This window comes from Brassica rapa, chromosome A07, assembly GCF_000309985.2.
Source record: "Brassica rapa cultivar Chiifu-401-42 chromosome A07, CAAS_Brap_v3.01, whole genome shotgun sequence".
NCBI classification, from domain to species: Eukaryota; Viridiplantae; Streptophyta; class Magnoliopsida; order Brassicales; family Brassicaceae; genus Brassica; species Brassica rapa.
In genome coordinates, this window is record NC_024801.2 from 18648749 (window position 1) to 18664738 (window position 15990).

The 15990-nt window shown below is 35.0% G+C and overlaps 4 protein-coding genes across 8 annotated transcripts; 2 read left to right on the forward strand and 2 right to left on the reverse strand.

Moving 5' to 3' along the window:
- Positions 1-748: 748 nt before the first annotated feature.
- Positions 749-3258, reverse strand: LOC103830160 (MATH domain and coiled-coil domain-containing protein At3g58410). Of its 2 annotated transcripts, none has more exons than XM_009105893.3 (5): positions 2742-3258; positions 2506-2645; positions 2279-2439; positions 1530-2188; positions 749-1301 (listed from the first exon to the last, which is right to left on the reverse strand). In XM_009105893.3, the coding sequence occupies exons 1-5, from the start codon at positions 2748-2750 to the stop codon at positions 894-896; spliced, it is 1377 nt and encodes a 458-aa protein (XP_009104141.1). In that variant the 5' UTR covers positions 2751-3258; the 3' UTR covers positions 749-893. The 2 variants fall into 2 exon arrangements, with proteins under 2 accessions (XP_009104141.1, XP_009104142.1); XM_009105894.3 differs by having other exon boundaries at positions 2738-3250.
- Positions 3259-4659: 1401 nt separating this feature from the next.
- On the forward strand, positions 4660-5930 carry LOC103830161 (universal stress protein in QAH/OAS sulfhydrylase 3'region). Its single transcript, XM_009105896.3, has 4 exons — positions 4660-4978; positions 5083-5192; positions 5440-5558; positions 5645-5930. Exons 1-4 carry the CDS (start codon positions 4714-4716, stop codon positions 5763-5765), a joined length of 615 nt encoding a protein of 204 aa, XP_009104144.1. The 5' UTR covers positions 4660-4713; the 3' UTR covers positions 5766-5930.
- Positions 5931-7419: 1489 nt separating this feature from the next.
- LOC103830162 (lipid phosphate phosphatase delta) lies at positions 7420-9704 on the forward strand. The gene is made up of 8 exons (XM_009105897.3): positions 7420-7824; positions 7908-8003; positions 8088-8162; positions 8246-8376; positions 8578-8681; positions 8769-8897; positions 8977-9092; positions 9181-9704. Exons 1-8 carry the CDS (start codon positions 7663-7665, stop codon positions 9601-9603), a joined length of 1236 nt encoding a protein of 411 aa, XP_009104145.1. The 5' UTR covers positions 7420-7662; the 3' UTR covers positions 9604-9704.
- On the reverse strand, positions 9179-12911 carry LOC103830163 (serine/threonine-protein phosphatase PP2A-4 catalytic subunit). 4 transcript variants are annotated; one of them, XM_009105898.3, is made up of 11 exons: positions 12627-12907; positions 12408-12464; positions 12211-12294; positions 11893-11964; positions 11631-11702; positions 11334-11374; positions 11006-11072; positions 10549-10740; positions 10349-10438; positions 10152-10259; positions 9755-10083 (listed from the first exon to the last, which is right to left on the reverse strand). In XM_009105898.3, exons 1-11 carry the CDS (start codon positions 12711-12713, stop codon positions 10018-10020), a joined length of 936 nt encoding a protein of 311 aa, XP_009104146.1. In that variant the 5' UTR covers positions 12714-12907; the 3' UTR covers positions 9755-10017. The 4 variants fall into 4 exon arrangements, 3 of the variants coding, with proteins under 3 accessions (XP_033131123.1, XP_009104146.1, XP_033131122.1); XM_033275231.1 differs by lacking the exon at positions 12627-12907 and adding an exon at positions 12580-12603; XM_033275232.1 differs by lacking the exons at positions 9755-10083; positions 10152-10259 and adding an exon at positions 9179-9195 and having other exon boundaries at positions 10347-10438; positions 12627-12909.
- Positions 12912-15990: the final 3079 nt, after the last annotated feature.

Here is a 15990-nt window from a genome sequence, read left to right on the forward strand (position 1 = left end):
TTGAAATATATTGTGTCAATTTTTTATGAAGTATTAAAAATAAGTAATATAAGATTTGTTTGTAAACTAAATTATGTGTATTTTTACAGTTTTAATATAAAATCATTTCAAAATTATTATAAATGAATAAATGTTTTATTTCAAATTTAAATAATATAATTTTAGTCCTAATGTTTTTAAAAAAATTATATATATATATATATACGCTTCCAACACGTACCCGTTTCCTAATATTTTAAAAAATCTCGCTTCTGCGCTTCTTTACGCTTCCGCTTCCACGTACCCGCTTCCGTTTCCATGTAACATAGTGCTTAACTTACTAAAACCTGTGAGGAAGTTGCGTCTTGTGAGGGGGTTCTACCTGCACAAGATATATATAAATGAAGAAAAATGCATGAATCTCGAATAGTGTGGGAGAATGCAAACAGTTTTTGGCCCTTCGTAAATTGATACTCTGCTATAGTTACGAGTTGATGAAGTCTACGCCCTTGGAAGCGCCTTTTCGAGTGCCAACCCCAGTTCACATTCCCAAAGAGATTGCTTCATAATCACGAAACCTACGGAGACCTAAAATAGATTAACAGATTAGAAAACAAAACTCTAATTCTGCCTAGGAACTCAACTCATCAAACAATATAGGAACATTGGTTGGTGGCTGAAACCTCGGCCTTATCCTTAAAACCTTGAAGTTTCAACAAGGCAAAGAAAATAAAGTTATGATCCAAAACCAAAACTTAAAAGAGTGGAGAGGGTTAATCACAAGGTTAAATTTGCAAATTACTTCTTAGGGTTAATTTCACTACTGAATGCAACGGACGAACTTAAAAGGACTTGTTCTGAGACATCAAAAGAAAAAAAGATTCATCTACAATTCTACAAGAATCCTCGCAAAATCAGCAAACAACATCACTGAACGAGAGAGAAGTTCTTGCGGCCAAAGCCTCAGCCTTTTCCTTCTGCAGCTGAGTTTGAAGATCCAAGAACATTAGCTTCAGCTTCTTCAACTGTTCCTCCATTGTTCGAAGCCGAGCCTCGCTACCCTTTTCCTTCTTCTTCTTCTCAGAAACCTCATCCAGCTTTACCTTCAGCCAATCCAATTTAAAGCCGACATCAATCAGATCAGACAGTGTGTCAACAGCATTGCTCAGATCATCCTCGGAGAGCTTCTCTGGTGACTGGCACATCATCTCGATGAGGCTAAGGAGTTCATTCATGTAAGCTCTTCTGATCTGTCTGTTCTTTGGACGGAAGCCTGATGCTAAATCCGGGTGTCTTCTGAATATAAGGCTCACTGATTCCACCTGCTTAGTCATAAACAACGTGAAAACAAGATTGTGAGAGTAAAACCTAAAACGTGAAAAGAAATTAATCCAGAGACATGCATCATCTATGATTGTTTTCTAAAGATATGATCCCCCCATATAAATAAGAGAATGGGACATATGATATATAGAACATGCTGTCACATTCAGTTTCGGATTAGAGCTTCCTCTCTAATAACAACAGAAGAAGATGGATCCCGTTCTTACCTGAGAAGAATAAACGTCAAACCCATTGACATTCGCTGGTTGAATCTCCGTAAGCAAATTATTAGCAGTCTCAGGTACAGATGCCACATTGTTAAACTCTTTACCACCATTTTCCACATCAAGCAAAGACTTCACTTTGTCTAGAGAGGTTCCGTTGCTAGCATTATCATTCGAAACGAGAGATGAAGACTCATCACCGATATCTTCTTTAGGTGCATCATCATTAGAAACCTCAGTCTCAGCTGCCACACTGTTACTCTTTAAACCATCATTTCCTACTGTCTCTTCCAAGGCACTGAAGTGGTTTAAAAGACTTATGTCCTCACCTCCATCATCTAAACAAGGAGATGAAACATCATCATTATCCACATCCTCTTTAGACGAAACACCACCACCTGTACCCTCGTCAAAAGGACCATCATCATCATCATCATCATCATCTAAATTGGTAACCTCAGTTTCTTGCGCCGCTTCACAAGAAGAATCCCTCTGAGATTTGCCGACAGATTCAACCTCAGCTGGAAGGACATGTAGTTCAGCGAGGATAATGATTTTGTTATTCACCAGAAACCCTTCACCCTTCTCATGAAGTTTGGAAAGGGACACGAACTTATCACAACCCCAACCCTCAATCTCGTCACTGAAGCATTGTTGCGCTCCTGCCACAAAAACAGAAGCAGGGAAAAACTTGTCACATTCACTGCATTGAAATTACAGAGATTCTAAACTAGATGGAGAAAAAGACTTACGCACTACTAAGTTGGATTTGGTAAAGGCCTTAGTGACGAGAGTGAGGCTAAACTTGACGTCTCTTGTCCATCCAGGTGGCAGAGACTCAGAGTCTGCAAACTCCAGAAACAAGGACAAGTGACCATCGTTCTTATCTCCCTTGCAGTCAGCAGCAATGCGCCTGTACAAATAACAAAACCCATTTCAAAATCAATCCCACCAAAGTAAAAATGGTTTCTTTTTTTACCAATTGACCCCGGCGACGGCGAAGGGGCGGGAGTAGCAACGCTCTTCTTGTAAAGATGAGAACTTTTTCAAAACCCAACTGAATCTCTTTTCCATTTGCTCACCACCACCACCCATTAACACCCGATCAACAGAGAAACCCTTAAAAATAGAAAGTTAGTGCTTAGTAATGGGTTTAAGAAAATAGAGAGATACTTTAATTCAGAAAGAGAATGTCTTTTAACGCGACTGACTGACTGTAGCCATCGCGCTACTTCGCAGCTCTGCTAGAGAGAGAGAGACAACTGGCTAGCCCACTGCCTGCGGGTTTGGTTCGTTCGGTTTATTCGATTCACATACTGTATTCTAATTTTCGATTGCTTTTTGGTCCGCACAACATTTTAACCGTATTAAACTGAAAAAATTGGTTTGATTTGGTCTTCAGTTACTTTCGTTTGGTTTGGTTTGGTTTATGAAAAATCCATTTGGTTTTTCCGTTAGATTTTTTGGTTAATTTGATTAAATTTTAGATTTTTGGGTTAATCTTTACAAGTCTGTTATAGAGAAACAGAGTCGTTGCTTTTATTGTGTGGTTGTGTATGTGGTGAAAAATAGAATAAGAGGCAAATAAAATGAGACAATAGGATAGGTTTTGTGAAACCCAAGTGAACTTCGGAGATGATTGGTTGGGTTGTAACTATAAAAAATTGGAGCTTTAGAAAATAAAATGTTTACAATTATTTTTTGTGTGTTTTTGCTGTAGCTTTAATTTTTTGGTTGTAACTTTAAAAACCAAGATAAAACATGATTGATAATATTTAAGGTTGTAGATGAAAATTAAAACTAAAGTCACTTCCTACATTCTAACCAATCACCCCCTTCTCCATTTGCTGTTGTCCCATTAATATGAGTCAGGACAATCGCAACGATGCCTGACTCTGTGATGAGAGGGCTTAGAGCATCTGCATTGAAGGCAGAAGTTCACACCTTTCTCAAAAAATATATTAAAATATTCTCACTTTTGTGAACTCAGCCCCTGCAGATTCACTGGGATAAACTTGATTCGTCACTGTATCGCGGACTCCACGCCACGTGGTGGCACGCGATTGGTCTGCTTATTTTTTTTAAAAAAAAAATCAAACAAAAAAGTTAAAAAAAAATAATAAAACAATTAAAGTTATGAACCCCTCAAGGTTCATTGATGCAGATGCTATTATGGTTTAAAGAAAGAGACATTGCTAGGGATAGACCCGAGGTAAACTTAACCAAACAATAATTAGATTAATGATTAATCTAATTCAAACCAAAATTAAGCCGGTTTAATTTTTAATCCTCACCTTTTTTTAGTACTTTTTTTAACACCGGTTAATTATGTTATTATATATAACCTATGCAAGATTCATTATTGATGGTATTTTTTGTATCTCACCGAAGATCTTTAGTAGTTTTATCTCTAATATTCTGTATAATTCGCTTTCTCTGGGAATTGAAATTCAAACTTCCTGATGTAGAAACATTAATGAATCCTTGATCAAACCACTGGATTGAAGAAGCTTATTTCAAATCGTAGTTTCTGGTTTTATTTTTGTAGAGAGAAAATAAGCGATAAAAATTATTTTATTAATCATGGAAAAACTAAAAAAATATAACACTTAATGGACAGCTAACACAAACTATTTTTGTACAAATTCTAGAGAAACTAAATTTCAGATTTAGTTGTATTTTCTGGTGGTTTGCTTTTATGTTCAACTAAATAAACCTTTGTAAATTTAACTTTAGTTAAATACAAAGTTGATGTTTTGAGCCAAGGGAAAAAAAGAACCAAAGACATTTTAAAACCCACACCGTCCAGAAAGCAAAATGTGTAATAGTAATAACTGAACCATAGTCGAATCTAAACCAAAAGTATTTCTTTTACAATAATTTTTTTTTTTTGATAACTCAGGAAAGCCAAAAGCTTTACAATAAAGATTTATCGATTCATTGAATATGCAAAGCAAAGTTATCCTACGTTAGGATTCCTAACTTAGGAACAAGACACGTCTCCATCACAAATGCGATGTGTCGATCCAAAGATCCATCATAAAGCATCTGTCAATCTCCAGCTTCCACCTGCTCACTATGCACACTAGCGTTACGTAACGCACGATACAATATATATTGTGGCTAAAGCCGAATAAACAAATTAAACCATACAATAAGAAAAGAAATAAAACGTACGGATAGACAAATGGAGACTTACGTTGATGCGATTGGTGTGGACACGGAAGCTACAACAACGACGGAGACGACGGCGAAGCAGAACAAAAAGAAGTTGAAGGTTATGGTTGCGATGGATGAAAGCAAGAATAGCTTCTATGCGTTGGAATGGGCAGTGGAACATCTCAGAGATGTTATTAGCGCTGAACCGGAAACCGATCAAGCAGGCGGTTTACTGACTTTGGTTCATGTTCATCCAACGTACCTTCAATATATCTACCCTTCTGGCGGAACTGGTGAAGAAAAACATACTCTTTTTGTTTTTTTTTTAAATATTTTTTATGCATGGATTATGTGAAGTGATTCATATACATATTAATTGGATTTGAATTATTCGTAGCTTCGGCAATGTATGCGATAGATTCAGTTCCTGAATCAATGAAGAAAGCACGAGAAGAGAGCACAACCAAGTTGTTCACACGATCATTGGAGATATGTCGTGGCAAATTGGTGAGTGATATGTAATATGTATATTTCATGGGTTTGCATTAAGATAAGTTTAGGGCCGATCCCGGACAAAAATTTTGCCTCGCTCCCAAGTTTTTAAAAGTTATTAAACATATGTTCGTTTGGTTTTCAAATTATTGATTTTATTTTAATCAAGATTAACTAAAAATGTTTATGGTCTCCTAAGTCTCATGTCCGGTCTTCAATAAGTTGATAAGTTTCTTTCAAGATTTTGGTTGTGTGGTTTTAGATGAAGACGGAAACGATGATATTAGAAGGAGATCCTAAGGAGATGATATGCCAAGCGGTAGAACAAACTCACGTGGATCTTCTTGTTGTTGGTAGCCGTGGACTTGGCATGATCAAGAGGTTACAACTTTGATATTTGTATTCTCATTACACGAGTCTTTTGGTCAACGGTTATGAACATTATTAGTTTGGGACGATGCATGCAGGGCCTTTCTAGGGAGTGTGAGTGATTACTGTGCTCAACATGCCAAATGTCCTATTCTCATCGTGCGACCACCTAGAGAAACCTCGACCAGTAGTAGCACTAAGGAACACAAGAGCAAGTGAGGAAGAAAACCATGTGACCATAACTTTTGTGTGTTTGTTCTGGAATTTGATGACTACTTTCTTTTTCATTCCGTTTGTATATGAATAAAAATTTTAAAATGTGGTGTTAATTAAACAATTTGTTTTGCGTCATGGACGAAACTAAAACCGAACCTTTCGTTTTTATACATTCTTAACCGGAAAAACGGTTTGATCATCTGTTCGACGAAAGACATTGAAGAATATGAGATGCCTGTACCAAAGGAAAATATAATGAAACGGATAGATTCACACAAATGAGCTACATTCTAGATGAAGTACTGAGAGTGCATGATGACCCTTCAGAGCTTCAGTTTCGGGCTCTTGAGCAAGCTCAACTATCTCGAAGAGCTTCAAGCTCTTCTAAACCATCTCCTTTTGCCCCGGTTAGATCAAGAGGATCAAGTCTTGGGAGAAGTAGTCCTTTGGCTCAAGAACTTGAAAGGGTTTAGGTCAATATATATAAGCAGATTCTCATTTGAAGTGACCAACTTGAATATTTTTTGTTATGTAAGATGCATAACTAAGGGTTTACTTGAAGAATGATCTTGAAGAATGATCTTAGAGCATCTTTATTGTAAGTCTCTTAGGTTGGATTTTTTAGCATTATATAAGATACGGTCTCTTAGTTTTTAGCTAAAAAAGTCAAAAGACGGTTCTTATATATCTCTTAATTTTTTCAGTTAAAAGCTAAAAGATCTATCTTATATTACGATAAAAGACTCAACCTAAGAAACTTGCAATAAACATCTTTTTATTATGCAGGTGCCTTGTTCTCCAAATTATCTTTTTGTCATGTGATTATTTTGTAATTCATTGAATCATATAAAGTTATTGTCCCATTAATATTTTGTATTAATGGTCTAATGCAATTCAGTTGGTGATAAAAAGACTGCATGATAAGAATTTATCTATCCTGTTTCGATATTGGTTTCAAGCTGTGATATATGCACTTTGGTATGAGAGGAATATTAGGAGAGTGGGGATCCATCAATGCCAGCTCTTTGTATAGTGAGTCGATTTGATAAGCAAATCAGAAATAGGATAACTTCTCTTAGAAGGAAAGGAAGGAAGTATGAGAAAATTATGGAAATTTGATTTGGAAGAAGATAAAAGACTTTACACATTTTGATATTTTTTTTTAAAGGTTCTTTTGAAGTAGCAGTCTTTGTATATGGTAGTAGTATAAAATTCTGTACAAAAGTTTTTTTGATTGAAATAAAATTTAAAATTATTTCAATTTTTTTTTTGTAATTTATTGAATCATATAAAGTTGATGTCCCGTTCATGATTTTTGATTTTTAACATAAAAAGTACTAATCAAAATAAACCATACCGAACCGTTCGTAGTCCAAATAAAAAACAATGATGGGGCGATTTGGAAATGCTCACGGCAGACATGCTTCACCTTGGTCGGAGAAGCTTCTCTAGTATATGAATTATGAAAGTTTTTTAAGAACGGATGGAGTGTTAAATAAAAATTGCGAAGATGTAATAAAAATTTTAAAATGGCAATCACCGATAGAAAGTAAAATAATATTCAAGGAATTTGACTAAATTGTTTGTTGACTAAAGATGCGTTGACTCAAGTCACGCAACCCACACGTAGACCAAAACGTGCGTACTGGCTCAAAGCTGGTGGCTATGAAAGTTTCTCTATTTTAATTTTTTTCTCTCTTCTCTCTTCTCTCTCTCTGCCAGCCAACATCCATTGGAGCTCCTCACAGGACGCCGCGAGAGACATCCCCACCACGACCATTAGAACGAGCTACTCTCAAAAAATTTCCAATCTTTCGACTCCATTTTTCACAATTCTCTCTCCTCTTTCTTGAAACGGGAAAGAGAGAGAGAGAGAGGAAGAAGGAAGCAGAAAGATTCAATGGAAGGGTCAGGGACATGGCAAGGATTGATCCTCGTGAGTATTGTGACATGGATCTGTCTATCTTCCTATCTGAAACTGACCCAGAAGGTTAGATCTCTTGTTCAACCATGGGTCGCTCGTCAAGTCGTCGGTGGCGTTCCCCTCATCCTCCAAATTCAGGTGCTTTATTGACTTTTCATTTGGATCTAAACTTCATTGACTTTTCGTTTCAGAGATCAATTAAAGTGTCTTTCTTTTTGCAGAAACATCAGAGTGGAGTGCTTGATGCTTTCTTCTCAGGGCTTTCGTGTGTTGTCTCTGTGCCCTTTTACACTGCTTTCTTGCCTCTCCTCTTCTGGGTAACGTCAAAGTCAGAAACTTTAGACATAGAAATGGCTTACTATTGTGTGGATAGGATCGTAATGTTGATGTTATCTTTACAGAGTGGACATGGTAGATTGGCTAGGCAGATGACTCTGTTGATAGCATTCTGTGATTACTTGGGAAACTGTATAAAGGTATTAACTTTATGTAACGCATTCTCTTAGTTTAGAAGTTAAAAGAAGGAGCTGTCCCTTTATACAGTCTTTTGTATTTGTAGGATATTGTATCAGCTCCTCGTCCGAGCTGCCCACCAGTCAGAAGGATTACTGCCACAAAAGATGAGGAAGATAATGCAATGGAGTATGGGTTGCCTTCTTCACATACTTTAAACACTGTTTGCTTATCCGGGTATGTTATCCACAAACTCTTTACCCCGCTTGTTGTAGAATCTGGTAGTTGTTTCCTTGCTAGCAATGTCTGCTCTCGGTTATTACAATGGCATCAACTGATGAAGCATTTTGTGAACAATACACTGCTCTTTTGTAAAGCAAATGTTGATGTGGGTATAAAGGTTTTAACACTTCGTCTCCTTATTGGTTGGTGTTTCAGATATCTGTTGCACTATGTGTTATCCTCTTTTGAACAAGAAGAATCGTGTATCCAATACTATGGATTTGCCCTTGCTTGTCTGTTGGTATCCCTAATTGCATTTGGTAAGATCAACCTTACTCATACCAGAGAAATGCACATACCTTGCTAGTATTTGATTCCTCAGCTGACATCATTTCTTTTCTTCCTAGGAAGGATTTACTTGGGTATGCACAGTGTGGTCGATATCATCGCTGGTCTTGCCATAGGAGTCCTTACTCTCGGTCTTTGGCTTACCGTCAATGAAAAAATCGACGACTTCATTACCTCAAAACAGAATGGTAAGCATCATTGCTCATAGTTTCACTAACACTCCTACTTGCAAACACCAAATAACAGAGAAGCCATTTGACTGTGCAGTTAGCTCCTTCTGGACTGCTCTAAGTTTCTTGTTGCTCTTTGCTTATCCCACCCCCGAGAACCCAACTCCAAGCTACGAGTATCACACCGCCTTCACTGGGGTTGCACTAGGAATTGTGAGCATCCAAGAAATGTTATTATAGCGCAGTTTTGTAAGTGGTTTGTCCAGATAGTGTCCTTAATCAATGTTTTTGCTTGTCTTAGGTGACTGGAGTTCAGCAAACATACAGCCAATTCCACCACGAAGGAGCTCCTCGAATCTTCTCACCAGAGCTTCCTGTTACAGCCTACCTTGGGAGAGTCGTGATGGGGATACCAACAATACTCTTAGTGAAATTCTGCAGTAAATCCCTTGCTAAATGGATCTTGCCAACAGTATCCAACACACTTGGGATTCCGATAAGATCCACCACCTACATTCCCAAGCTCAAGCTAGACAAGGGATATGCAAATGGGAAGAATACAGATGAAACTAAGAACTCGGTTGGGTATTCACAGAAACTCTGCGACTTCTTGAATCAGGACTCGTTTGATATTGACACTGGTATAAGGTTCGTGCAATACGCCGGTCTTGCCTGGTCTGTTGTTGATCTTGTTCCTTCCATGTTTTCTTACTTTAACTTGTAGTAACAGACAGTTTCATTCTCTGGTGTTATATAATATTAGTGTGCCACTTGTATATCACTTGACCATATAACAAAGTCTCCACTGCTGTGGCTTTAAAGAGCTTCATAGTAGTCATGTTTATATCAAAGGGTGCAAAAGTAATTCAAGGGAATGATTACGAGAAAATATGTTAAAATAATCTCACATGAAACAGATTTTGATGCAGAAGGGAGCTGAACAATTTAAGCCAAACACAAACATTCATGGGGTTTTTAAGTTCATTGACCTCGTTGCCTATATTACACTATTTCAAAGGCTAAATCGATTTTAAAGAGAAGCAAGCTGGAACACAAATGCGTTGTACCAACTAGAATAAGCAGAGATCTTCAAAAACCAACAACCGGGCTATGCAGCTGAGAGAAGGTGACTTGTTGTTTATAGGAAGTAGTCGGGTGTCCTTCGGGTTACATCTGGTTCTCCTCTCCTTGGGGCTGGTTCAAACTGTTTCACAATTTAGACTCTGTTAGTCTTTTGAAGCCACAGAGGTCAAAATGAATTTCTAGACTTACCTGAATGAAGGTGTGGTTCCTGCAGTCATCAACCTCGAGAATGGAGGCCATGTTTCCGCAGCGATAGCAATAGTTTGGCGCACTGAAGATAGTAACCACCTTTTGCTCCTGTCAATGGGAAGAGATTTTTAACATAGTTAGCAAAGATTCTCAGATTTGGCTAGTCTATGCAGGGAAGAGGAGTTTGGTTGAATTACGTGTGCCCAGTTGAACCCATCCATAACCAGCTGATGCGCTCGAGCAATCAGTTTTAAGCTGTTAGAGTGGTTGAATTGTTCGGAAATGTCCTATCGAAACAGGAAGGAAAAAAGAAAGTCAGTTACAAACTTATCTGGAACAAACAAAGAAAAAGGAGACCCAGGACATTTTCTGAAACCGCGGCTACGTAATTCAATACCTGACCAAATGTATATCCGGCACCACGAGGAGAGATTCCCCACCCACACCTGTCATCAGGATCAGACCATAATAAGTCACACATTGGCCCTTCATGTGGAACTTCTTGAACTCGATCGAAGTTCCTAATGTTGTCAAGGGTCTCGATAGACGGCGACAATCCACCGTGAAGGCAGAATATTTCCGACTCCACCTGCAAACAGGAGATATGACATGAGATGGATATCCTCCTTATATGTTGGAACTAAAACTCTTAGAAACACCACACTTGCCAACCAAATATGCTAACACACGCACAAGCAGGTACCAAAAATTAGCCATTCTCTTATATCGAATACTGAGAGCGCCAAAACGTCAGCAATGGGTCATCTATCGAATAATGAGAGCATGAAACAGATAATGTGTAATCTATACTATATGAGTATATAAATGTGCAGCGTGATGTTTTAGGCACTAACCAAGGCTGTCAGTGGGAAATAGTCAAAGAGGTCTGTGAATATCTTCCAAACATTTGCATTTCCATACCTGCAAGTACAAGGTAGGAATTTAAACAAAATGCAACAGAAATGACCCAAAAGATTTTCCTACAGGCGTATAAGGAGAATTACATGTCTTTGATTAGCACTAATTAAAAGGTATGGAGAAAAATATAAAAAATACTACTGTGAACAGTCAAATGAGAATATCAGAGACAAATAGGACGTGCGGAGCATTAGTGAAAAAAGAATCATGGCATGAACAGAATGAGTAAGCATTTTATACAACATAAAGATGTTGGAGACTCACTTTCGCAGGCATTCATCATAAAATCCATAAACTTGAGTAATCTGTCAGAGCGAAAAAAATGTATTAAACCATGAGTCAGATAAAAAGTTTGAGAGAAAAAAGTAAAGCAAACAAAATGTAGGATAACCTTAACTGGCTTGTAAATCTATATAGCATAGTGCATACACATGAGAAAATAAATTGCAAGTATGATAGAGTCTCGTCTAAAATTTCAATGCCAGAAACCAGAATTTTTTTTATCTGAACACTGTATACCTCAGAAAGTAAACGTACAAGTAGAGACAAAAGTTAGTTTACCTGACGACTTTCATGGTTTCCTCTAAGTATAGTGATTCGCTGGGGATACCGTACTTTCAAGCCAACTAGCAGCTGGAAATGGAATTAAAAATATATAAAGAGTATCAGCATCGTAATCTAACGGACATACATAAACGTTAGGAACAGAAACCATCCAGTATAGACACAGGATATTTGATTAACGACAATTATGTCTTTATACTTCGAAATCAGATAATTATTGTTGAACAAAAAAAGTCTGGAGATGGTATGAACTTGGTACCGTAACAGTTTCGACAGAATAATATCCACGATCGACATAGTCTCCCATAAATAGATAGTTGGTATCAGGGCACTGCAAAAGAGCGTATGATGGACATTCATCAGACAACCAATTGGAACCAGAAACGAAATATAAGCACTACTTTCAAATATAAACCCACGAAAAAAGCTCCAAATAATTCTGAATATTCGATGAGCATGCACTCAGACTTTGTATTACCCACCCAGAATTAATAATCGCTAGAAAAGATGGATACTGAGTAAAATAAATTGCTTCTTAACAGCGATTATGCATCTCAGGAAGTGTTACAGATCTTACCATTCCTCCAATACGGAAAAGCTCTGCAAGATCATGGAATTGTCCGTGAATATCACCACAGATTGTTACCGGACTTTTGACAGGCTGCGTGCAAGGAAATGTATAATATATTAAACTAAATCTAGTTAAACCAAACGAATTGAGTGTGTACTTACACAATATATACCACATGAAGAGATGTAAGATAAAGAACCAACCTGGACGTTGCTTTCATCCATCAAGATCTCCTTAGCTTTCTCGCATAATGCTCTGACCTATTAAAAACAAAACAACACTGCACATGGTAAAGATCATCTTTCACCTCCTTAAAATTCCTATTTTGACATAAGCAGCACAGACAAAGATCATCTACAGCAACAAAGAAAAGACCTTTCTTCAACCCACAACGAATCCAATTTAACCGGGAAAAGGGGAACCTGTTGCTCGGAGAGAGGCTTGCACTGCATGAGCTGGGAGATCTGCTCATCTAGATCGAGTGTTGCGTCCGTCGGAGCCGAATTCATGGTTTTGATACTGCGTCTTCTTCCCTCTAGTCAGATCGAGAAGAGAGATCAGGAGCCAGGACGATGATCAGGAGCAGCCCCTAACCCTAAATTGGATGGGTTCTGCGTCTTCTTCGCCTCTCTCTCTCTCTCGCTTCTTGTGCAGAGTGAGGGGAAATCGAAATGAGAGGGGCGCGTGAGAAATGTGGCGAGTGGGGGTTTGTAGCCTTCAGGACGTAGCTTTAATTTACCTTAATGCCCTTACTCTTTTGGAGAAAGACGTTGATGTTAGGGCATCTCCATCCCCACTCTATTTTTTCCTCAAAAATGGAGTAAAAGTGAATATGGAGTAAGGAATGCTCCAACCCAACTCCATATCTCACTCCATAATGAAATTTACTCCATAAATAGAGTAATCTATTTTTTGTTTGTTCATCACTCCATTATGAAGTGGGAAATGGAGTAGGGTTGGAGCAATTTTACTCCATTTGCACTTTTACTCTATTTTGGAAGAAAAAATGGAGTTTTACATTGGAAATGCTCTTAACAGTTAAGTGGAATTAGCCATTCATAGGTATTCCAAAAATAATGTACCAGTTAAGTGGAAAAAACAATTTTTTTGATTCCACACATTCTTGTAGGATAAATGAGGAAAAACAAATCACGTTAAAAATCATTCATGATAAAAAAAGAAGAGGAATGATAGGAATGGATGGAATGAAATAATTTGAATATAATTAAAAAACAAATACATATATCATTTCTTTAATTCCAAAAATTATCACTATTCCATTCCATTTTATTCTGTTGGTTCCAATTCCATTGATTCCATACATTCCTAGATTGAGTTTCCAGTTACAGCCTTTATTTTGAACTGTGAAACGATATATATATATATATATATTTTGACAGATACCCATAATAATTTAGGATTATGAATTTATGATAAATTATTTACAATATAAACTTTATAAATTAATATATATATATATAACTAATGAATTTTTTTAATTATAAACTAGGTTTATGTAAACTATAAATAATTTGATAAAATATTTTTTCGGAAAATTTAGATTAATATATAACTTCACTAAAATTATAAATTAATAATTATAATTTACAATTTAGGGGTGGATCGAAATCCGTCAGATCTATAGTTTTACTATTTGGATCCAGCTCCATAAAAATAATTTAAAATAAAATATTTTTTAAAAATTAAAAAATTAAAAATAATTCATAAACAAAATATTTATACAACATTTATCAATATAAATATATATGTATATAATATTATAAAAGCTAAAATATAACATTATAAGACTAATTTTATGTATAAAAATATTAATATATCATATGTAAAAACTAATATGTTTTAAAAATACCGATTCAGATTCGAATATCCATTCTTAAAAATCAAAATATCCAGATCGGGATCCGATTTTAACGGATCTAAGATTTTAATATCCAAAATCCAGATTTAGATATCTTATTTTATAAGCGAATACAGATCGGGATCCAAAATCCCGGATAATAAGTTCCAATCCTATACAAAACGATGAAATTTGGTCAATTGTCTTGAGATGTTTATTGTTAATTTTTATAATGTATCTTGAATAGTATTTTTTTTATCGAGCTATATATAAAATGAATTTATTTGTATGTTCTAAATATATAAAAATATATAAATTAAGCTAATAATATGAAATAAATTAAAATCTATAAAATTTAAACTAATATATAATATTTTGCTATTTTTTCATTTTCCAAATAAAATACTTAAAAATAAATTTAAACAAAAACTCTTAAAATTAATAACTGTATAAATTGATAAATTATCTTAATTTTAATATTATTAATTTATATAATTTTTACTTTAGATTTTCAGTTTTGTTAACACTTACATTAATACTTATAGAGGTCCCTTACTTATATTTAAAATTTTAAAATTATAAGTATAAAATCTCATATAATCATGGGACATTTGCTAAAACTAACCCAAATATTCAAGTCAAATGTAAAAGTATACCCCACTTTCAGTCAAATGCAAAACCAACCTAAAGGAGTAATGAAAGTACTATTTAACCCTTATGACCAAACAAAAAACAGAAATGTATTTTACGTTTCTATCCTTTGCAAGTCTACATGTAATAAAAGAAGTCTACATATATATAGACTTCCTACGAAGTCTACACATTTATAGACTTGTTTTGTAGTCTACACTCTAATTTGATCTAATAATTTAATTTTGAAAATGTATAAAAATAATTATTGTGATATTTTTAACTAATCATCAATATAATGGATAATATGAAGTAAATAAATTAAAATTTCATATAATCGAACAATTTTGAAGAATATATACTAATTTAGTTATCATGTGTTAGACTATGTTCATAGTTTAGAAACAAAAGGTTCTAACATGTTATGTCTTTTAGTAGTTGATTTCATAGGGTTAGATTTTAGATTTTGTTTTTTTTTTGTTTTATTAACTTAAATCTGCATACTAATTTTTAGTAGTTTATATTTTGTATAAATGAGACTTTTGATTATCAAGCAAAACATTTAGGGTTTGAGATTTGTGGTTTAGGGTTTCGTAGACCTACAATAAAGTCTATTTATCTGAAGACGTCTTTTTCAGTCTATATTTTTCAATTTGTTTTACAAAAAATTATTATATTTAAACTAAGTTAAGTTCCTTACGAATAAAAAAGTGAAATCATATACTATAACTATTAAAAAATAAAGAAATAAATTTAATAAATCATATATTAAAATTACTAAAATAATAAAGAATAAATAACAATAATTAAATTATTATAGTAGACTTCCAAAAAGGACTACTATGTTATAGTAAGATCTACTCCAAAATTTTAATTTTAGTAGACTTCAAACGAAGTCTACAGTATCGTAAATTTTAACCTAGTTACATTTGTGTCTCCCTATATAAACAAAATTTATACAATCTCTCTCTAAAGTGGCTGCACAAGTTTTTAAAACTCTCTCCCTTCTCTCTAAAACTTTCTCTCTTCTCTCTAAAATTCTCTCAATTGTTTCCAAATCTCTCTCATTATCTTCTTTCTCTCTAAAATTTTCTCAAGTCTTTCTCACAATATTATCTTGTCATTTTAGATATTATGATTCATGGTTTTCATCTTCTCCTTTAAAAAATGTAAGTTTTAGATCTATAGATTTTAAATGTGTATTTTTATGTTTATTTCTCACAATATTATCTTTTTTTGGTAGGTATTATCACTCATGGATTTCATCATCTCCTCTAAAAATGTAAGTTTTAGATTAA